The 22,876-nt window shown below is 36.8% G+C and overlaps 3 protein-coding genes across 11 annotated transcripts in view; 2 read left to right on the top strand and 1 right to left on the bottom strand.

Moving 5' to 3' along the window:
- The first annotated feature begins 240 nt into the window (after positions 1-240).
- Six4 lies at positions 241-7,807 on the top strand. Of its 2 annotated transcripts, none has more exons than XM_066730398.1 (4): positions 241-1,462; positions 1,751-2,212; positions 6,117-6,445; positions 6,560-7,807. In XM_066730398.1, exons 1-4 carry the CDS (start codon positions 1,149-1,151, stop codon positions 6,760-6,762), a joined length of 1,308 nt encoding a protein of 435 aa, XP_066586495.1. In that variant the 5' UTR covers positions 241-1,148; the 3' UTR covers positions 6,763-7,807. The 2 variants fall into 2 exon arrangements, with proteins under 2 accessions (XP_066586495.1, XP_066586496.1); XM_066730399.1 differs by having other exon boundaries at positions 6,566-7,807.
- Positions 7,808-8,375: 568 nt separating this feature from the next.
- LOC136776013 (baculoviral IAP repeat-containing protein 8-like) lies at positions 8,376-15,242 on the top strand. 4 transcript variants are annotated; one of them, XM_066731319.1, is made up of 3 exons: positions 8,376-9,041; positions 10,050-10,907; positions 10,987-15,242. In XM_066731319.1, the coding sequence occupies exons 2-3, from the start codon at positions 10,074-10,076 to the stop codon at positions 11,350-11,352; spliced, it is 1,200 nt and encodes a 399-aa protein (XP_066587416.1). In that variant the 5' UTR covers positions 8,376-9,041; positions 10,050-10,073; the 3' UTR covers positions 11,353-15,242. The 4 variants fall into 4 exon arrangements, with proteins under 4 accessions (XP_066587416.1, XP_066587413.1, XP_066587414.1 ...); XM_066731316.1 differs by having other exon boundaries at positions 8,377-9,123; XM_066731317.1 differs by lacking the exon at positions 8,376-9,041 and adding an exon at positions 9,134-9,761.
- LOC136776012 (cysteine-rich motor neuron 1 protein-like) overlaps positions 13,879-22,876 on the bottom strand; it is a 151,785-nt gene continuing 142,787 nt past the window's right edge. For 4 of the 5 annotated variants that reach the window (XM_066731312.1, XM_066731311.1, XM_066731314.1 and 1 more), the window contains 6 exons: positions 20,259-20,438; positions 19,964-20,143; positions 19,146-19,486; positions 18,050-18,370; positions 17,276-17,476; positions 13,879-16,992 (listed from right to left, as the gene is read on the bottom strand). In XM_066731312.1, coding sequence (XP_066587409.1) covers positions 16,750-16,992; positions 17,276-17,476; positions 18,050-18,370; positions 19,146-19,486; positions 19,964-20,143; positions 20,259-20,438 — 1,466 coding nt within the window. In that variant the 3' untranslated portion in view covers positions 13,879-16,749. The remainder of the gene's footprint in view (positions 16,993-17,275; positions 17,477-18,049; positions 18,371-19,145; positions 19,487-19,963; positions 20,144-20,258; positions 20,439-22,876) is intronic. The other variant, XM_066731315.1, reaches the window with a different exon arrangement.

Here is a 22,876-nt window from a genome sequence, read left to right on the forward strand (position 1 = left end):
TAGACACCGATGATAAAACTAAAATACCATCCAGTATTACTACCATTGCTACTATAGTTTTGCACAAGCACCAATACCATCGCAGCTGCACCAATACAATTGCAAGTTTACGCGGCAGCCACCGGCATCTCTACCACCACCACCACTAGCACCACTACCATCAACCACCACCACTGACTCCGCTTTAGCTAGCAGAAGCAAAAGCACGTTACTTCGGGTCGTACCGTTCGCTAACTTGGTGACTTGGTCACTCAGTGACTGTGCCTTCACTCCGTTATCAAGAAAACCCTACGAAAACCAATTATAAACAGTTTTCCCAGTCCCTTTCCTCACTTCCTATCATCAGCAACCCTTAATTCATCCCCAAAAATTTGACGCAATTTTCGCTCGGTTATCTCAATCTGAATAACATTTTCTTTCCAAGTGATTTTCCCAAATTTTCATCCGAGTTTTCATCAGTTTTCCAAGTGTTTCTTCGGAAAAGTTTCAAGGAAATTACCAGAAATCGAAAGGATCTTTTTGCACCGCTCCGAAAAATTGTGAATGGATCTGTGTTGTCAAGGAATTTTCCACCCTTTCCAAAGGCTTTTCTTTTTAAAAATGGATGCTAAAGTTTTCCGGGGTACCGACATCCGCCTAATCTGACCCCGTCAAGTACTAAGATTTTGAAAGAAAATTGGAGTACAGCACTTGTCATTGATACTCGAGCTCTTTGAATTTTCTGGAAAATTGTTTTCTTCCGAAGATTTTCCGGAAGCTGACGAGTGTTCCGGTGGCAAACAAGAAAACGTTTTGCAGTTGTACGCTTGTGAATGGGAAGTTAGTGCAGGCATGAATGAATCGCGTGTGATTAAACAACCGTCAAGCTGGCCGTCGATACATCAAACAAATTTGATCATTCAGTAACCGTAAAGGAAAAGCCTAGGAAAAATCGAGAAAAAAATTTATCGTTGATTTACCGAAAAGATCGGTCAAACTCTTTCAGTGTACCAATGAAATAGTTTTAGTTATAGTGACAGTTCTAGTGATTGGCTAAACGTGAACAGTTACGTAATCAGGGAATATTGGAAGAAAATTAGGAAAAGAAAGCTTCGGAAAAATTGGTGGACAAGGTGTCGGTTTAATGCGAATTTGACAAATTTTTAAGGATGTCTGACTGTTCGGAGCAGTTGTCTTCGCCCAGTAGCGACTGCAACAGTCAAGTTTTGCAAAGAGAGACTAGTCAGTTTTCGAATTTGAGCCTAAATCATCACACGCACCCACCAAATGTGACGCCAACATCGAACGGAAGCCCCCTGTATTCACAAGAGCTGTTATCTTGCAATTCCTCCAGCGTTCCCGGAAACCTCTTTAACCTAAGCGGAATCAGCATCAGTACTTCCGCCAGCAATTTCACACCCGAGCAAATCTCTTGCATCTGCGAAACCCTCTGCCAGCGACAAGACATCGAAAAATTGTCCAGGTAAATCTCCAACTACCCTGTCAAGCCTCTCCATCCTTCCTTTCATGTCCCAAAATCATTGTGATTGACAAGTTTCCACCCTTGAATTCTCCAATAAAAAAAAGAAACAATAATTCTTGTGAATGGATCGAACACCAGCTTAAATATTTAACGATTGTTTATTGATATAATAAAGTTTCAAAACCAACCCTATATTATTATTACTGTGTTACTTTAATCGAGAAAAATATTTTTTTTTCAAGGAAGCTTTCGTCTAAAGTATATTTAACGAATATGACGTAATTAAAGGTTTTTGTGGTCCTTGCCACCTGGGGAGCTTCTGCGAGGTAACGAGAGTATTTTGATGGCCCGGGCAGCAGTGGCTTTCCATCGGGGAGCTTATCACGACTTGTATTCCATCTTGGAGAGCCATCCTTTCTCAACCCGACGGCACCAGGAACTCCAACAGATGTGGTTCAGGGCCCATTATCGCGAGGCCGAGAAAGTTCGTGGTCGTCCATTGGGTGCTGTCGATAAATATAGGCTGAGGAAGAAGTATCCTCTGCCAAAAACCATCTGGGACGGCGAGGAAACTGTCTATTGCTTCAAGGAAAGGTCCAGGAATGCCCTTAAGGAATGCTACATCAAGAATCGATACCCAACTCCCGATGACAAAAAAAACCTCGTGAAGAAAACTGGACTCTCCCTCACCCAGGTCTCCAATTGGTTCAAAAATCGACGTCAGAGGGATCGTACGCCTCAAACGAGAAGGTAAGTGCGTTGAAATTATTTTTTAACAAATGACAATTTGATAGAATTTTGTCTAAAATCGACCCGTAACTGTAGGAAAAGGAAGAAAGCAATCGGAGATTTTTTTATAAGAGGCTCGACAAATGTTGCAAATTTGAGCCAGAAATATTGCAAAAGTAGTCCAGTTGATAACGAGATGCGATAGAAATTTATTGCTAAATTCTGTATTTTTATAAAATTCAATTATGTGTAAATTTAATTGTTGATACTTTTTTTAATAACTGCTTTTAAATTCTATAATTTCTGGTAAGATCTCTTGTCTACTCTGTTTTGAATTAGTTTGAAAAAATTTTCTCTTATACTCTTTACCAAGTTGTCTTCGGCAAAGGATGCTAGAGGTGGAATAGGTCGAACTTAACTGATGATTTTTGCCTCTTAAGAGAAGATATATTGATCCCTTTGGCGGACGAAGGTCTTTGGAAAGGACTTGGGCTGGACACATGTCGAAACACTTGTTGCTCCTCCGAAAAGAAGACCCCCCATTGACACACGTGCCCTCCATACACGACTTTTCTGTCCCCGAACCAAATTCTTCGCGCAAATGCATCCAAAAATCTCCCGCAGTCAGGGCCCCATTGTTTTAAGTCCCAAGGAAAATAGCGTGTGTGCATAATTTCATTGCTTTTGAGCTCAGTAGATATTTTCAAGTTCTACGTCTTGAGAAAAATATTTCTTGGGCTGGCACATTTAATGTGAAAAAAAGAGCATGTGTGACTCTCTCATTGTTTAAGGCCCAAGAAAACCTCTATTGAAATATTGATTCAAACATTTTCAGATAAAGTATTCATGAGTGGTAAAATTTCTTGGAAGGTCACTGAATTTCTCTACAAATTTTTCGTCTTGAGGACAAGGTTAATGGATTATTGGTGTATTCAGTTTAAAAAGTAACATGTGTGGCTGCTTTGTTATTAGGCCCGAAAAATCTTTGCTTCAAATGCTGATTCTTAAATTTTTAGATACAGCATTAGTGAGTCGTTTAATTTTTGTAAAACTTATTGAATATCTGTGTAGCTTTTCATCTTCAAAAAATGTCTCGTGAATTGAATCATTGAATATGAAAAATAGCGCATCATCTTATTTAAGGCCCAAAACAGCTTCCCTCGAAAAATCGATTATAAATTTATTTTATAAGATTAAATATTCCCAATAATGTTTATCGTCTTAAGTAGAAAAAAAATTAATTTAAAAAATCATACAAGCCCTACAAAAAGGAACGAGAGTGTCTCCATAGAGATTTTACTGGACGGAAAAAAATGAAATTTAATCACCGATCTTGCTGTGTCAATAAAATTATGTCAACACGCGCCCTGCATTGTCCTGACTAACCTAACCTTATCAATTCGTTATCAGGACAATAACAATAATAATGTACTAATAAGGCGAGCCTAATCGTAATGAGACAACACGTTCTAACCTTACCCGGCGATCTATCCACAATTCGTGCTGCGGATATCAATACGTTTGTATGAATTAGATAATTAGCCAGATAAGACACGAATTATTATAGCATCCATCTCCTTCTTCCAGGAACCCAAACAATAAAACTTCAACCTTAATTAAAACAAAGGGGTGTCAAAAATCTATAGCTTCATCTATAATATAATGCTCTTTCAGATTATCTCTGTATAAGCTTCATTTTCCATTCCTCGAGATAATTGATCGAACAAGATAAACGAGATAATTTTTAATTGGAAAACTGACGGCTACTGGCAGTTTTTTTATACTTATCTGACTCTATATACCTTCCAGGTAGAAGGGGAAATTTTCGTCTTTTTTGCGGCGTCGACCGCCATTACTGGCGCGTTAAAACAGAGTGGCGTGAATTTTCGTGCGCGTGTGCGCTTGTAGAGTATTGGTAGAGAGGAGAGAAAGGAGTTATAGTGAGTGGGTAGGAGAACGTTGCGTTGTTATGGCTACGACGTGCTGCGGTCACGGTTCGCGCCATGAGCTCCATAGAAATACCAACAAACACCTTTCGCTGGTCCCCCCTTCAGTCCTTTCTAGATAATTCCTATCCTAAACTATAAACCGTAATCAGTTAAAACAAATACATAACTCGGACAACGATACTTTTATAGCTCGCTCTACTCCTTTCGTGCCTATTGCTGTATTAAGCTCCGATACTTTACAGACTACGAAAGAGCCATTTTGATCAGGGTGTTCTCCATCCTCGAATCTATCCTTTTGGGTTAAGATTCGGGGACTGAAAACATGGTCTCCTTCGATCGAAGAAAGATGGCGTTGGACGATTGAGAATGGATATAAATGAATGGCTAGATGGGAGAGAGAACATTTTCGATGGTGGAAAAGTGGAAAATGTGCTTTTCGGATTTGTCCTGGGAAGGGAGAAGGAAACGCGACGCCCCATTACCGTTTTATGACGCAGCTTCGGTTACATCTCGCGTTTCACCATTGAGCTGTTCGCACTACCAATAGTTTACTGCATAAAGGCCACGGCCGGCCCCCTGCACTTCGATTTATCTCTGCAAAGACCATTTCCCCCTTCCCTTGCTAAGAAGTACCCCTCTCACCTTCAATTGCACAAGGATCCCAAAAAATCCCGAGAGAAAAACAATTGATTTCGCCCAATAAATTTATTTTACAGATACTGGGTATATCGATTCTTCAGGCTGTGACCTTAGAATTGGTAGGCGAAATTTGACTGTAAGTCTATTTAGCGGAAACTAATGATTTTCGCATGGAACTTCTAAGGTCAAAGTTTCAAGAATTGGTACCCTGGGCTATTTTCTCTTATACGGATTTTTCACTCCTCGTGCAAGAGGAAGACTCTGGGTTACCTATAGAGCTGTTTTACACTTCTATTTATTTTCGCAAGGATCACTTCCTTTTTCACCTTCAACTTGCACAAGGATCCCAAAAAATCTCGGGTAACAAACAATCAATTTCGTCCAATAAGCTTATTTTACAAATATTGGACTAGTTTGATTTATACAGATTTTTCACTCCTCGTGCAAGAAGATGGACCCAAGGATTTACTAGAAAAAATTTGAGCTACAAAAAGAGGGTCTTGGACGCTGAGAAATAATTTTTTCTCCTTGCCTCGTACAGAGCAATTTCTTTGCTGGGCGTATTCTTTCCGGCTTATACCTTGAAGCGTGCCCCATAAAAATCGCCCCTCTAAAGGAGAATGTGGGGTCGGTCTAGAGGCGTTACACACGTATGCATAACCCCAACCCAACACGCACACATGCACAAACAATAATTAATTTGCAATACATGCAGCATGCGTCTCTTGCAGGAAATTACACATATTATGCATTACAAATTACACAATCTGGATTTGGGGCACGTGCGAAAGATCGAATTTCTAATTCGCTTTTGTTTATAAGCTTCTTCATTTTCTGCAAATTCATCTTGCTTTCATCTTTTTTAATACCGTATTTCTTGTGTAAAAGTCGTTACTAAAATCGCAATTAAAACGAAAATTCCTAAGCTAGAAAATCTTGAGTCAAGTCATAAATCAAGCTTGGTTTCCCGTAAACTCGAACTGGAAAGGGACACAATTTTTCTAGCCGGTCATGTGGTTGCCATTGTCTCACAAGGCGAGAAAAAAAGTGACCCAACCATTTTCTCGTATGTGTGGACAATTAGCCAGCTCTACATATGCACCGGAATTCCGGGAAAGCAGAGAAATTTAATGAAACGACGGGACCAAAATGCTCGTTTGGCTTCCCATTATTCTTCTATTGTTTTCCTGGTGTAGAAAAACAGAAATTTCCAACGTAAAAAAAATCACATGTTTTTCATTAAACCTTTGAATCTTATTCTCAAAATCTAGAATCAAAGTAAAAATTTACTGTATATATAATATATCATTTCTAATGGGTGAATTGTATGATTTCAGTGAAATGATACCGCTGAATTGTCTAAGTAGCAGCAATGCAGTGATGAATGGATCAGTGAGCAATGGCAGCAATAGTGTACAATCATTGCAAAGCATCGAATCTAGCAGTCCAAATCTCGCTATATCACCCCTATCCACCATGGGAATGTCTCCTGTGGGCATGAATCCCTGTAGCCCGATGGGCATGAGTCCCATGGGTGCCCACCACCATGGATATGCCACTTCTGTCACACCTTCGTCGGTTCACTCGACTCACTCGCACAATGGTGGCCTCAGTCCTATGAATGACGTCAAAACTCTCTGCTATGGACGAGGCGTTTATGACAACGGTACGATTTTTCATTCAAATGTTCTTAGACACTGAAACAAAAACAAATACTAAAAAGTAAGGTTAGTTTTAAGAAAAATAATAATGGTTCAAGCCTAACCTAAATATGTCGTAGGAAAAGATGTGGACCAGAGCTCTGTTTACTATTCGAGTCACTCGGGAATGCACCACCAATATTATCAGCAAACGCACCACCAAATGATGACGACTCATCACCATCACCATCATCATCAGCAGGGGATGCCATCGGGCTACGAGATCATGCTGCCTCCTCCGGCACAGGACGATGTTCAAGAAACGATTCGATCTTTTGCCTGATCTCCCAATCTTATTCTCGTCGAATCTGAATTTTAGAAACATCTCAAAATTATCTAAAAAGGGAAGCTTGCCAAGAATTTTCGAGTCTCCAAGAGCTGAGAAGTAAAAACAATGGTAGAGCCTTCAAAGATATTTGAGGTTAGGTGACTATTCGAATAGAACATCGAAGAAACGGAGAAAGCGATTGATCAACTTTAAGAGTAAATGTGATGGGTCGGATTGATTCAGTATATATGTTAGTCGAAGCTATATTTATTTTTCTAAAGCAGACTTTGCTGGCAACTGTGATTGTGAGAATGATGGCTGCAGAGATCTTAGCCAATGGAGAGGCAAGAGAATACTTAAAGGATGGAGGAGGAGCTAGAAAACTGGTTTTGCAATTCCCCTACGATTCTTACTTTCACAATGGCGAGTACCAGCTGCTTACCAACACATATGCTCAAACAATAAAATTGTAACGCAATACCAAATTATATTTTAGACTACTCGAGATTTTCACTAATTTTGCGAGCAAATTAAAAGCTCTCGCATATCACGAATTGAAATTTATTCAAACTGCATAAAATTAGGTTTCTTACTAAGTATATGACGAGTCTGATCCATCGATCTCTATTTATGTAAAATAATTGCTCAGTTAACTTAAAGTCATTTTTTTAACTCAAGACTACCCAGTTTATAAATGAAATATACACAATTACGCTAACGCTTGTGAATTAAATATGCAAATTTTGCACACAGAACGAAGATCGACTAATTTTCCTTTATTAATGTAATAAGAAAGTTGAAATAGGAAAATTGTATCAAAAACCAGTGATACAAAAATATGTACAGTAGTCCAAATGATTCTTCGTAGCGTTTAAGAATTAAAACAAAAATTCTATCTTAGATAGTCAGCATTAGCTTACTTAGTATCTAGTACAGGTCTGAGATTTATTTATATAAATATAAGAAATGTCAATGCCAATGTGTCATTCTAATTCATCATCTTTTTACTGTATATAATTAGAAACCTCTTATATCATGTTATATGATTATGTATGTAATGTATATAATGTGGCAAACTGTGTATTGCAAACAGTGGATTTTAATAAATAAAACTCCATGAAGTCCTGAGTATCTCTACTTCTTTAGTATAAAAACTTTAAAATGTAAACATATAAAAAAAAGGATTGTCTTAATTTTTTGCAAAGCTTAATTATTTAATTGAACAAGAATTTTTCTTGTTGAAATTGTTTACCGTTAGATGATCTTCCCTTTAAAGCTTACACACTAGAGGTATACCAAAGGTCGGTATGATCTTCTTTAGGTAAGGGGAACTCCCCGAAAGGTCTTTGTGGTTTCATGACCTTAAAGCCAGATGTCAGATGTTGATACATTCTCCTTTATTTTTTTGCAGAACTTTGTATTTGCGTGAATGCATGTGTCATTTATGTATAATAGAACTGAATATTTATTTTATCATTTTAATAACTTTATTATAATTTAGTGTTACCTAAATCCTCATAATTAAGGATTAAATTAATCAAATAAAAAAAGCGCTGTATTTCAAACATTATATTTAACATCTTTTATATCATTTAAAATTATTTCATATATATTTGTAATAGATGTAGATTCAATTATATGAAATTGTTCGCTTCATTTATATAGTTTTAAAATTTGTATACTTCGAAATTAGAAAATTTACTAAGGTGCAGGTACACGGCGCGTGAAGCTTGTGGAGCGGACGCGCGATGTGTAGTGTATGTATAGTACATATACGCGACGCGCGCGTCCAGTCCAACGTCGCGCCAAAAACTTGCATGCCGCGCAAAAATGTCCGCACCGCGTGTGCTTCACGCGTCGTGCACCTTTACAGTCAATTTGAGCCAAAAGAAAGATATTTCTATATAATGAGAAAAAGTTAGAAGAAAATAAAAAATAGAAAAATAAATTTTATCCAGCTGTTGAAAATGGTGTTAAAAAAAGGAGTAACAAATAAAGCGGCAAATATTTGAGCCAATTACTAACTGCGCATGTGCAACTAATCATATCAAGCGTTGCGACCGCATCGCCATCTGAACCCTGAACCTTTTCTCGGGAACTAACGTGATCCACATGATTCCCTTTAAATGCATAGGTGTGTCGGCATTGGTCAACATCGTTGTTGAGTCACACAAGCATTTTGCACTTCTCTCGTCATTGATACGTGCGAGCTTGGTGTAGGAGCATTTTTTTTGTATATTTACCAAGCACCGAAGCGTGGAGCGTTGTTTACGTGCGCGCTTGCCTCATTTATCGTGCGTGAGAGATCTTTTTCACATTTACATGTTTATTCCCATCCGTGTACTCTCTCGTCCTCCATCTCCATCTCACCTGTATGTAAGTATTATTACTGGACTGTTTAACATTTACCTGTTTTCCAATTCTTTTATTTTTCCTTGTGTCCCTGTAGGTGAACAAATGGTTTTATTTATAAATGTATTATGTTCATCGTGACATTTTCTTGCACACGTAAATGCATAACCCAGTTTATAAAATTGTTTACGTTGAGAGAAGTGCTTTGTATGTGTGAAACCCTAAAGGTATACTAATGTAGCCATATTGAATGTTTATAATCTGACTAGCTTATCGCATAAACTATGTATGAGTCGGATACTTAGTAAGTTTGTTGTGTCTCTTCTGTATAAATGCCAAGCCTGAGAACCGAGAGGGACAGATTCCTTTCCAAGAATTTCCTATCTTTGTTACGTTCTGGTGCGCGGGCGAGTAAATTTTCTACGCAGCTTACCGTATACCAAGAAAAATTTACTGCTCGGTCATTCACTAATAAACAGATTCGTTGTAGCACTCATTATCTGGAACGCCCCATAGCCAGAAATAGTACACATGTGTCTCGTAACATCATGTAATTTTTATATCTTTCTCCACACATTTCTGTTCAAATATATATGTTCCTGTACACAATCATAGGAAAAGTATCATATTAATGATATTCTTCATTGTGAGTTATTCTAGTGGTATGACTAAATTTTATGTTTGTATATTCTGAGTCATGAATGCAACCTACATTAATTTAGTTTCATTAATTCAGTATTGAGTGCATTCAGTAGAGACCATGGTTATGCTATTGTTAAATGACTCTTATTAAAATCTTACTGCCTTAGATGGCAACTATAAAATCTAAAATTGAGAAGCAGTAATAATATTCACTGACACGTTGTCTCTGTTGAATGATCTTATTTATTCCCTATAACTCAATGACTGTTGAATGATTTATATTAATTTTATGTTTTTCTGTATTCCAGGATCAATAAACAAGCAAATTCAAAATGAGTGAAATTATTGAATGTAGAAATTTGCGGAAAGAAAATCCTTCTTCCAAACCAAATGAAAATTCACACCTAATATCACTACAAAACTCTGCTTCTTCCAATTGTTATGAAGTTGATTATTTTGATTACCGTTTTGAGTCTGTTAGGTTAGCCAGTTACAATAATTGGCCAGTTCCTTATATGGAACCAATGAAGCTGGCAGCTGCAGGATTTTATTTTACAAAAGATGGTGACAGAATAAGGTGTTTTGAGTGTGGTATAGGAATTTGCTGGTGGATGAAGGGAAATGATCCTATGGAGTATCATCAAAAATGGTCTTCAAGATGTAGGTTTGTAAGAGGTCTTCCTTGTGATAATGTCCCAATTGGAGTAGATCCCTCCACTATCCCAGGATGGAGGCCAAGGGGTAAAGACGAATGTGGAATATACCGACCAGGTTTTGGTCCTAGCTGTCATAACACTCCAACTCCAACAAACTTTCAGCTAACCAGTACAGTTAAACGTGCATACTTAGGAACTGGAAAGCCTAAAGGTCCAGTGCACCCTGAATATACAAATATTGATGCAAGATTACGTACCTTTGATTCGTGGCCAAAATCCATGCCACAAACAAAAGAAAAGTTGGCTGAAGCAGGTCTTTATTATACTGGAAAGGGAGATCAAACATTATGCTATTACTGCAATGGAGGTCTCAAGGATTGGGAACCAAATGAGGATCCATGGGAACAGCATGCAAAATGGTACTCTAAATGTGGTTTTCTATTAAGGGTGAAAGGGCAAGAATATGTAAACAATGTTACTGGCCAGCAAATATTGCCCTCATCCAAAGTGGTAATTTTTTATTATAGAATTGAATGCTCTTTACAAACCTACTTGAATCCTACACTCACCTTTTGTTTTGTATTTCCAGGAAAGCATGACAATAAATTTACCTAGATTAATGAATGAAACTGAAAACCCGTCTATTCAGCACGCGGCAGAAGATGAGGAAAATCAACCTAGTACTAGTAGTGGATACCAGGAAGGTAGTCGTCCACAAAGTTTCGCTAGTTCTACAAACTTCACAAAAAGTTGTCAGCCACTGTCTGAAGCACAATTGAGCAAACAATCAATTGGTCATTCCATAATGTGTAAAGTCTGCTATAAAAAAGAGTTGGGTGTAGTATTTTTACCTTGTGGACATATGGTAGCTTGTGAAATATGTGCACCTGCTCTGAAAACTTGTCCAACTTGCAAGGGGCCTTTAATTGTCAGTGTACGAGCCTCTATATCATAATACAGTTCGTTAAAAAAATAACGTTTGAAGCAAAATTGTTCAATAATAGTCTTTTGTTGACAAAGAGAAACATTATAGATACGACACTGTAACAAACCAAGAGGCTAATGTAACGTAACTAACAATGCAAAAGAGAGAGAGAGAGAGCAATTGTCGCTTAAGAAAAATTAGAAAATATCTCAGTATGGACCAGTATTATAATTATACAGTATTCATAGGTATATCAAGAAATATTTACAAATTTGTAACATATCATAGAGATGCCTAGGCGCGAACGGGTTAATAACGATTAACAGTAATCTTTAAAATAATACAGATCTGAGTAAATCTGTATATGTAACCGAACATTTTGCTATTTGCATGGCTGCAGGAAAGAAAAATTTCGGACATGTTACTGGATTAGCAAATAGCAATAAACGAGAGGTTATTCGCGAGGCAGGTCAAATATTGTACTCGGTTTACAATTATAGTATGGGAAAAGAAAACGATCAATGATGCATAAATGAAACAAAGTTTGCAGGAATAATTCGTTATAGTTATTTTTCTCGATTTAGATTATTCTATTTGTGTGTTCTTCCCAAAATCAATACTTTATTAAACATTTGAAACTATAAGAATTATTCCAATAATCATTTATATAAATACGTCTATAAAGCGGTTTCATTTAGTTTGTTTTTTCCATACTAAAATAATTCGTGTGTTTGTGTAGCGAAATCCAAAATGCTTCTCTATAAATATTGATTAATTTAACTGCCAGTTCGTGTTAATATTTTAATCAAACAAATGCGTTTTTATAATTTAAAAGTCAGTTGTATAAATTGTTAGAATAGTCTTTTTGTGGGTGTAACATATTTGAGAATACGTTTAAGATATTTTAAAAAACTTTACTATTAAGTTATCGCAGAAATTGCGATTATATATTTGTATATATGTATAAAAATATAATTATTCTGACTGAGAGAATTCGGCAGTAAATTATTATACCTGTGTTTGATAACGCTGCAACATAGTATCATTTCATTTTTAAACAAATGTAAAGTAAAACTGTAACCATACGATAATATTTGTGTAGTACTGATGGGTATATAGGCTAGGTGAAGTGTAGAAGCAGTGGTGCCCACATTTTCTGGCTCTTATACGTGAGAGAGGAAGCTAATTAATAAATATATTACGCATAATTATTGGATTATAATTTATTTACAATTTTATAGGGCGAATAAAATTTGATATAATCGCTACGTGTGGTTACGTTTATGTGCTTTAAGCAAACTGCGGAAATACTTTGCGCATGCCCGTAATTATATCGTTAGGATTTTTCCTTTGGCGAGAAGCGTCATTATACAAGTGTCACCTACACATACAGTGCAAGAAATGACTGTCTGCGTTGCGCTGTAAAACGTTTGCAGCGCAAAATCTGTTTAATGAGTATTTTCATAAAAATTTAAAAAAATGTCGAGTATCTTTTCAATGTACCACCATGGTGTTAAAAGGACGTTGTGTTTTTCCAATATATTAAATACTAAGAATGATTCGGTGATAATTATATGATGGCAGAAAAACTTGAGCACGAAAACATTCTAAACAAAACAAAGGCTAAGCTGAGTCCAGTATTGCTACATACATTATAAAGTCGTTAAAAAATGACTGAAAGATGGTAGAGAATTCTGAAATTAATTTTTCAGGTTCTGTAAAAAATCCAGTAAAAGAAACGTTTTATTCCTTTTATGATATCCAAACGGCTTATCGCATGTCAAAATGACGTTATGGAAGTGAGAATGTGTAATGATTTATATGCATGCACATTATGGATTATCTATAAGTAAATTTGGTCATTTTGCGGCGACTTATTGTATAAGTTTACACACTTCGCTGTCATTGCGTTAAATATGCAGAGGGCTTATAGGAAATATCTCAGACAATATTTTCTGTATAAAATAAGAAAAAGAATATTGTACGATCAGTGTAAAGCGACTTATTTGCATTTATCTCCTTTTCTCTCTCTCCTGGCATTTAGCTTACCTCTTTGTAGTTAGATTTTTCTGAATTTATACTCCTATCAAAGATGTCCAAATTTAAATAAAATATATATAAAAATTTAATTATACTCTTTTCAACGGTAAGTATATACTTGTTACAGTACTAAAAAATTAATGAAAATGTAGCAAACTTTTGATTTATTATGTAATTTTCTTTCAAAAAACGACCATCAAATGATATTAGTAAAATTAATTACCGGAGCAACGATTCATCCGTTATTTATGAAGATAAATTAATAAGCAAACGCATGTGTAAAATTAATTGACAGAGGAATAGCATTTACGAAGATAAATTAATACTAAAATATGTGTTATATATGAAAAATTAATTGGCCGAGAATTGATGTTTATGGAAATAAATTAGTGATTGTTATGCAGAGCGAATTAATTGTTTGGAAATTGATGTTTATGGGTTAAAGAGGAAAAATGGATTCGGTATAATTATTACAATAATTATCCGAGGGATTGTCCAGACAAATCCAATTACAGGTATCGTGTATCAACAATTTTTATTTAGTCTCCTTTTATTTAACATACAAGAGCTATCGTTTAAATATGCAGTATAGTATACGCATATGATAAACAAAACTTTAGTTACACTGATACGAAGTTTAGTCACAGTGAAACTGTACAAAAGACTTGTTCAAGCGTTGTTTAAATGTCTTAAACAGAGTTATACGCCCGACCCACCCTATTGTCCCATCGAACAAGCCTTGATATGGCCACAGTCTAATTTATCCATTTCTGGTATAGAAGTACCAAAAAAAGAGCAGCCCCCGATCAAGCCACTTTTCTCAAAACGATCGAAAGGCTGTATCCTGACATATTACTATCGACAGAAACGCATAAATATATTTATATTATATTTTATTGTATGTATATGTATAGTATACTATGTACTATAATAGAAAAAAATAAATACCATCTTTTCCTATGAATTTTCCTAGAAAACTCCAAGGTTCTCTTGTTTTTAAATTAACTCTCGTTTTTCTCTTCCTCTCAAGTTACGCCCTAGCTTGCTTTTATCTCTCATAGCACACTAGACTAGTCGAGCAAATACCACCAATTTACAAGTTTTCCAATTATGAATTTTTACTGCGAGGACCCTTCTCTATTTTTCGGTCTCTATGATTGGAGAGAAAATATCGTATCTCGTGACAATCGATTGAACATACAAAATTTTCCGCTTCTCTATTCCATCACTAATTGTTAACGTACGGATCTTAGCAACAATAATTGGCCAGTGCTAAATTAATTTGCTGCAACTATATATTGTCTCTGAGGTATACATATACACATATGAGATAACACCTGCACTTCTCTCTCTTCCTCGCGCTCCCTTGCACTCTCGCTCCCTCTCACTTCGATCCCTTCTCTCATACAATTTTTTATATGCAATTATTCTGATTACGTTCAGCTTCCGCAAAATCCAGGATAGCTCGATAAAGAATTTACCGTCTAAAATTTTTAAAATGACTTTATTCTGTAAAATTTCTATGAATTATTTTCCGTAGAATTCTGGAAAGCCGTAAGTACCTCTCTCGATATAAATACGATACATGCTTATACATGATTTATTACAGAGAGTGTCACATTGAAAAAATATATATGTGTTAATTTAGGAGAGGACGAGACAATCAAATGCCCGTGCATGTGTTATGTGTATATGAGTGCTGCTGCAATTGTGTACATGTATAGGTATACAAAGATATATATGCAAATTTACTACAATTTAACTATTGCATATAGGATCGATAATATAGCAAGGTTTATTAATTCCAAATGGTATAGAACTACGATTTTTGTAGAAAGTATTGTGTAATTTTTTATGTGTGAGTGCTTGTTGTGACAAAACCCCCATGCATGGAATATAAAAATTTGTCTCGATGATGATTATTATTATTGCAACATTTTGCATGAAAAAAATCGCAAGCTTGTGTATGTACAAGTGAGAAAGAGATTTGCTCTCTATTCTTCGCTTTATATTTAGCAGTTGTATTTGTTTGCCTCTTAATCTCTGCATGTACACGTATGCAATGAAACAACACCCTACAGCTAAGGATAACTCGCCTGCATTAAAGCTAAAAAAACAAATTCGATTGTTGTTAAAAAAAGCAATTCCTTAAATAGTTACACCTCTCGTTAATATTAATATGTATATACATACACGCTCATTCACGCACGCACACACACATACATACACACTCTTCACCCCTTGTTTCTATTACTTCGATGCACTATCCAGTGTGGTTTGAAAAGTTCCCACTCTCCCCCTTTTCCACACTGCTGTTTAACTCTCTTCAAGATAATATTACAATAAATCCCCTCGTTATTTATAAGTATTACGCGCGTTGTAGTTAACGAGCAGCTCGTACGATTAATCATTGAAATTCGACTAATTAACGAAGGGTGTAGGAACGATCTAATAACACAGTTAACAATGCTTCAGTTAAAATTAACCTAGGATTTTTGTTAAATATACAAATTTGTTCAGTTTATAAAAACATCTCTCAATTGTTTTTGCTATCGCTGTTATTGTTTCGCGTTACATCTACACTACTATTTTCATTCTATAGAAAGTTATAAGTTAGATTTCTTATAATGTATATCAATCAATGTATTCAATTCGCATGAATTTTGCTTACCCCTCTGATAAGGAGTTTTTACAATTTTCTAAGAATGTCTCGCTCGGATTGATTTTTTTATCGATTCATGAATGGAAAGTATATACTTTATATATCAGTATATATAATTAAATTGCGTGATATGCATTATTTTGATAATTATTAATGAAACTGAGATATACCTTAAATTAACGACATATTGTATTAGCTTTATCAAGTTATAGCATTAATTTGTAGTGTTCAGCTCGTTAATACAGCGCGATATGAGAAAACTGGTCCAGAGATCAAGGAAGCTAATACTATTTTATTAATTTAAGATTTGTTGTCCCTCTTTCTACGACTGACATAAGAAGTTAGGAGCTAGGAAGGTTAACATTAGTACATTTATCCTTTCGAGTACGATAATTACCTGGCTAAGCTTTCTTTCTTCGTTATTATAATTTACACATTACATCGGTGTAATTCTTAAATTATTGGAGAGTCCATTAACAGTCCCTCCCACCTCTCGTCCCTCTCCTTTATACTTCGCTTATGAATAATACTGAATCTACACTGGCCAAGGAATACCGTCGAATTTCCAAAAATTAGACCATTATGACAGAAGTCTATCAAAGATTTTCTTTCTTCGAGAAACTCAAGCAGTTCTTTGTCCAGTGCGAAAAATCAAGATTACAAAATCGACCAGAGTTCTGGCGAGATTAGACCACAACAACATTTAGGCGAGGCTTGGCTAAATTTTAGAGGCGGACGATTTTCTCGCGATGATTTTGCGTGTCGTAGGCTGGCACACACTTGTAATATTGGGGTGGGTAGGAGGAGTAAGAGGCCTCCGAGGGTGCCAGTCGACCACGAAATCTGCTGCGGACCGTGTGAACCATCAATAGAATGCACAGCAACGCCAGAACGACGATTACTGTTATTGGTATCGTGCCCCATCCTTTACTGTGCTGCTGACCTCCAACCTCGTTATCCTTAGATTCCTGAAATCATGAATTAATCATTGTCACGTGATCAAAAGGAAAATTTCGAAAATATCCTTAAATATATAGACTTTCGAAATCCGATACTCAAACAATTCAAGAAATTGTGATATTTAAATTGAAATGGTACCATCTAAATTTCTAGCAAAATATTTTTATCCCAGTTGGATCGTAACGCGAATGGCGACAAATGGACCAATCTTTACTTCTGAAAATTCTGGAGAGCTTGAGAAATAGGACGAGTTTAGGATAGAGGAAACAGAGGAGGGAAGATAAAACTTACCGAGATGGGACAAACGGGACAGCAAGTGTCCGGCTCGGGTGGTAGTGGATCCCTACAGGCGACCGAGCAAATGGTCTCCTTGCAGCTCAAACGACCACCAGACTCACAAGTGCAGTTCGTGCACGAATTTCCCTTCCAAGACGTACCCTCCGCGTGTGTTGAATTCCAACGATCCGTGCAGGAAGCCTTGCAACGACAGGTCTGCGACAAAAATTGTAATATTTTTCCCATTTCAAAAATCTCACTTTCAACTATACTTAACCCCCAGAGATTTGGCCTTGCTAATTCCACAATTCTCTCCTTACGAATCCTATCTTTACATCCTACTTTATTAACGTACATTTTATTTTGAGAAATGACCATCCATAAATGACTGTTTCACTCAGCGATTTAATTTAATTTAGTGGCAGATTTGTCGAGATGAGAATATTGTGGCAAATTAATAGAGGATTACCAAGTTACAGATATAGCTGTATCTCCTGTCTCACTCTAGCTGAGTATTAATAATCTAAACTCCCGTCACGTGGTCCACTTGAGCGTGTATTATCCCATTAACCATTAAACATTCCAACAAGCTTGCATAGAAACCCGCAAGATAATATAATGCTAATATCAATGATTAAAGTGAAACCTGTGATAAACAATATTGGACTAGAAATTTTGATGGGCATTTCAATGATGCTTCAATGACAGGCAGTAATAAGTTTAACGTGTTTTTAGGTAAAGTTGAGATACTTTGTGTAATTGATAGAGTTTGGTGTACAGTATACTAACAGGGCATCCCCGTTTGTTGAGTTTGTATCCAAAGGGGCAGTCCTTCTTGCAGGAATTGAGAGGTGGACAGTCGTCTCGACACTGACAAATCCAGCATAGATTTTCATCCATCTCCAGTCCACGTGGGCAGTGTAGAGCACACTTGATCTCTGGGCAGACTTTTTTCTCTTTCTGGTCCTTTTCTTCACCAAAGGGGGTAGTTTGGCAGGCGCAAACGGGACAGCCACCCTCGTCTTTAACAAGTGCACAATTCAGTCCACAATGGGATAGATCTGGACAGATCCTCTCATCCTCGTTCGTTGACGTCACAGCCTCCACCACCTTCGATTAAAAATAGAGTACATACATTTTTAGATTAGTCAGAGTTAAATTTGTTCCTGAATTAAATCTTAGTTTTTATATAAATAGTATAGGGAGTATCAAGCAATAAGCATAAGCCAGTCTTCCTATCACTTTCCTATCTTAAAGAGTTTGATCCTTCTTTCATCCCCTTTTTCATCCCCCAGTGTACTACCTAGACAAGCTCTACCTCCACTTCTTAGTTCTGGCAGAGCTTCGAAGAAATTCCATCAGTCTCGTTAGCCCAGGGTCTTTTATTACTCACTCTTACCCCCACCTTCTTATGCCCCAGTCTCCAGCACATTTTCTCTCATCTCTTTTCACCTCACGCTATCTCAAAGCTGGAGTTTTACCACTTATCCTGCCTTTCTCCACTTTCTCGTATTCCCCCCTCCCATTGCTAAGACGGGGACTACTTTCTCACACATCCACATTATCCTCCTTTTTCCCCACTTACATTTTTCCATGAGCAACCAACACCAGCCCTTTTCTTCCTTTTCCTATCATCTCTTAAAGTCACTTTCCTCTTCATTTCCACACTTTCTCGAATACCTCTGCCCCACTCCCTTTCTTAACACCACTGCGTCTCGTTATTCTCCCCTTTCAAGATCCCAGCTTTTCTTCTTTCAACCACATTAACAAGAAGTTACATCATCCCAAGAAGGCGATAAACCAATGCTTGCTGGCTTGGATCAGTGTTTGAAAAATTTATCAGTGATAGAGGTCAACGATTGAGCGAACATCCAGAAAATATTACCTTTGACTCAGCACACTTGCACATGGGACAATTGTTGTCATCATTGGCGTAGCCATTTTCGCAGTGCAGGTGGCAATCGAAGTTCTGACAGGTCCTGACAGGACTCAGAGTGGAGTTGTCACGATTCGAAGGACAATGACCACAGCACTCACCAGGATCAGCTGGGATTGGATTCTCACAACTTTTGCACATGGTCACCTGACAGGAGAAAACTGCGTCGTACTGACAGACGCAGTGCTCGCAAGGACTCTCCTTCCATCTTTCACCCAATCTTCGCACTACTCCATTGTGCAAACAATTACCCTGCTTCTGGCCCTCCTCTTGCACTATGGACACTGGCTCTGGAATTCATAAACAATTTCACCATTATTTTATCATTTCATCATTCTATTTTTTCCACCTGTCCTTATGTAGACTGTTCGCCGGTTTACAGGGGTGGAAAATTAACTGAATTAGAGGATCAAAGTGACAGAATAATTAAATTTACAGAAAGGCGACTCAAAGGAAAACGCATGGGATTAGGATTGAAATTAATTTAATAACGAAGCACTCGCAGTTAAAGCAAGAGCCCAAGTGACTGAATTATAATTGGTGCAGTGTTTAACATGAGTTTAATTTGACGTATACAGGCTGAAGTTTGAATAATAGTTAGACTAAATCGATAAACATACTGTACTAGATGAAAAAGGAGTGAAACAGTTTCTTACTACTTTTAAATTATTCAAACGACACTTCGTGTAAAGTGAACTTAAATACATTAACATTATAATTTTTCTTGTAGCATATTGATTAATGGAAAAGATAATGCAACGATTTACCTAAAGGGATGCATTTATAAAGAGGGCAGCAACTACCAGGTGTTTCCGGTATGGCTGGCCTTACTTGCACAGGACGCTCGTTCCTATTACATGTATGTGGTGGACACGTGTCCAAGCATTTGCATTTTCCATCGTCAGTAAGAACGCTGTCCCCTGGACAGTACGTTGTCTCCTGTATCACTGTGAAGCCAGAAGTTTCATTATAAAGTAGACAAAATTCAACTAAAGAAGTCTTTTTCATTACACAAATTTCATAGGTTATTTTAAGAGACACATATTTTTTCAAGAAACTTACGAGCATTTATACATTTGTAGATGGTGCAGCATCTGCCAGGTGTGCCTGGAATTGGATGGCTGATTGGTGAAGCTCTCTGGCCAGGAAGGCAGTTTGGTGGTGGACATGTAGCTGGACAAATGCAACCAGTCCCGTGTTCGTTTTGCACACTGTCCCCAGGACACTCCAAACTCAAAGCACCTGAAAAACCAAGAGACCTTGGTATAAGTGACGTGACAAGAATTAACCACTCTTAAAACCTGAAAGGCCCACTAACCACTTTGGGTGCTTTAAGCTCAAAGGCATTTTTTGTAGGGTGACGCTTCAATTAAATTTCCTAACCAAAATATAAGAAAAATACAACTTTTAAGTGAATATCAAACGTTTCTAAAATACCTATAGCTACTTTTACAATTTTATCCATTATCCACAAAAACAGATATTATTCTTCTTGATAATACTGTCCGTGGTTACACTGAAAGTTTTATTTGACTGCGGAAGTAAGTCCAGTCCTTGTAAAGGAACGAATATGTTTATTTTAATTTAAAAAGAATTTTATCTCATTTTTCTCAAAGTTTATTTCTTTATCATAGCAGGATAATTTTCCAGCTTTTATAGATTTTCTAAACAGCACTTGGATTCTTTCATTTATTCCATTTGTCAATGTGATTGTAGTAAAAAATATTGGAGGCTTGATTTTCGTCTGTAACTTCATAGAGTTATGACTGATTCAAAAAGCGAGATTCGTTGCTTTAATAGGAATAATTTTATCGCACAGTTGGATTTGTCATTTGTTCGATCTTATCGCTATACTCGATAATTTCATTCTCTTCTTTATACCTTGTTAAACTGCCGAGACCAAACAGTCACGGTTAAATTCCTGCAGAGACATCCATAAACCCTTAGTTCTACCGACACCGATCGAAATAAACGGTGCCAGAGCATCCTGCCGGAGCCACCTACTAGTAACGTCTGACAAATCTCATCCGTTTCCACTTAAAAATCCCCTCGACCCAGCATCGATGTCTCCGTCGGAGAAATTTAAAAATTTATCACTTCCTCGAAAGAACCGCATGATTTCTTGAAATATCGATTTAACTTCTGGCGAATCTATTTGTATTTTTGATCAATTCCAGGATTTTCTCTCGATAATATAAATTCCTTTGACGTTGGTGGAGTTCTTTGTGAAAATTGATGGATGGTCAAGAAGGAATAATTGACAGGAGAAGATTTATCTTTTGTGGAGAAAATTGTTAATATTAAAGGCACGGAGAGAGCGAAAGGTTAACAGGTGTGTAAGTTTTTGAGAAAATTAGTGAGTCGAGTAAGTTGCGACGCCGGTTACAAAGGCGTCGCGATGCTTCAGACGTGAAACGCTTGGTTGGGGCTGCCTATTGCGAGTGGGTCAAAGGGTACGTAGCAAACGAAAACGCTTGGCAAACCGAATATACGCAGTAACGACGAGAATCCTTCGATACGATGACTCCACTTTCTTACGTCTGACTTCTCGCTTTTTCCACTTAAAAAAGTGCATGCCACGCTTTTGATATAAAACGATATTTCAGGCATTATTTCCCATACATTAAGATTTTGTTCAGTTAAAAACTTCTATTTTTAACCTTATGAATAAAAACATAGATTTGTTGACACAGTTTAAATTAAAATAATATAGTTTATTTTTTACTTCATGGGGGCAACTAGCTTAGTTTTAATTTCAGAAAAGTTCGCAGTTGCCTATAATAGGTTATAATTATTGTCGAGTAATTTTTCTCTTTCGATAGCGCGAAGTGCTAACGAACTGGTTTTAATTATTTGCGTAGCGGGAGCGCAGGTGGAAAATCACCTGGCCGAAATCGAGTTGGTCGTTGAAACGAAGCTAATGACAGCGCCGGGGCGACGCTAAATTGTACGCAAAGTCGTAATAGCTTGTCCAAACTTCATCCTTTCAGCGCCAAGTGTTCCAGAAAATTTTCGCAGGTGCACAAACATTTTAAAAGGTCGAAGTTCGAGGAACAACGAATAGGCGAAAAATGGGCTGCTAGAATAGACTGTATAAAAGAACACTTCCGGGATACACGACAAAGGCCATGAAAAAAGTGTGTGCTTGCACTAAATAAGCATAAAAAACGTGAGAATTGTTTTGAAGATTCAACAGATGATAGGGAGTCGAAACGAAATTATTGATAAAATCAGAACGACGGTGAACTGTACGTCCGAATGTTCCGGAGAATTTTCATATTTGAACAAAAATTCAAAAAGTCTCCGATTCGAGTGACAGTGAATAAATGAAAAACGGAGGGTTGAATAATAGGTTTGTTCGGTTTAGTTATACTTTTTACGCTGGAAATGGTATAATGCTCTTTACATATATACTTTAGGATTTTAAAATCAAATGCGAGCTGAGATGCTATTTTCTTAAATTTTTCGTTTGTTCTTCATCTGTTGTTTTAGACTTGCTCAGGAGCTGGTGTAGAAAAACAAATGGAAAATAAACGAAAAATGTAAGAAAATGCACTACAGCCTGTACTTAATTTTAAAATTCTAAAGTACGCGTAAAGAGTATTATATATACTATTTTCGGTGTAAAAAGCGTAACTAAAATGAGCAAACTGATAATTTACGCAGCGAAATAGAACAAT

The sequence above is a fragment of the Prorops nasuta genome, unplaced genomic scaffold (assembly GCF_024137725.1).
Source record: "Prorops nasuta isolate Cenicafe-Biocafe unplaced genomic scaffold, Cenicafe_Pnas_1.2 PNAS00008, whole genome shotgun sequence".
Taxonomy (NCBI): domain Eukaryota; kingdom Metazoa; phylum Arthropoda; class Insecta; order Hymenoptera; family Bethylidae; genus Prorops; species Prorops nasuta.

What these genes read in the sequence shown, in the direction of transcription:
- Six4 (XM_066730398.1), top strand. Translation starts at nt 1,149, where the DNA reads ATGTCTGACTGTTCGGAGCAGTTGTCTTCGCCCAGTAGCGACTGCAAC. An exon ending in GACATCGAAAAATTGTCCAG is followed by an intron (nt 1,463 to 1,750) that starts GTAAATCTCCAA and finishes ACGTAATTAAAG; the next exon opens with GTTTTTGTGGTCCTTGCCAC. An exon ending in ACGAGGCGTTTATGACAACG is followed by an intron (nt 6,446 to 6,559) that starts GTACGATTTTTC and finishes AATATGTCGTAG; the next exon opens with GAAAAGATGTGGACCAGAGC.
- LOC136776013 (XM_066731319.1), top strand. Translation starts at nt 10,074, where the DNA reads ATGAGTGAAATTATTGAATGTAGAAATTTGCGGAAAGAAAATCCTTCT. An exon ending in TATTGCCCTCATCCAAAGTG is followed by an intron (nt 10,908 to 10,986) that starts GTAATTTTTTAT and finishes TTGTATTTCCAG; the next exon opens with GAAAGCATGACAATAAATTT.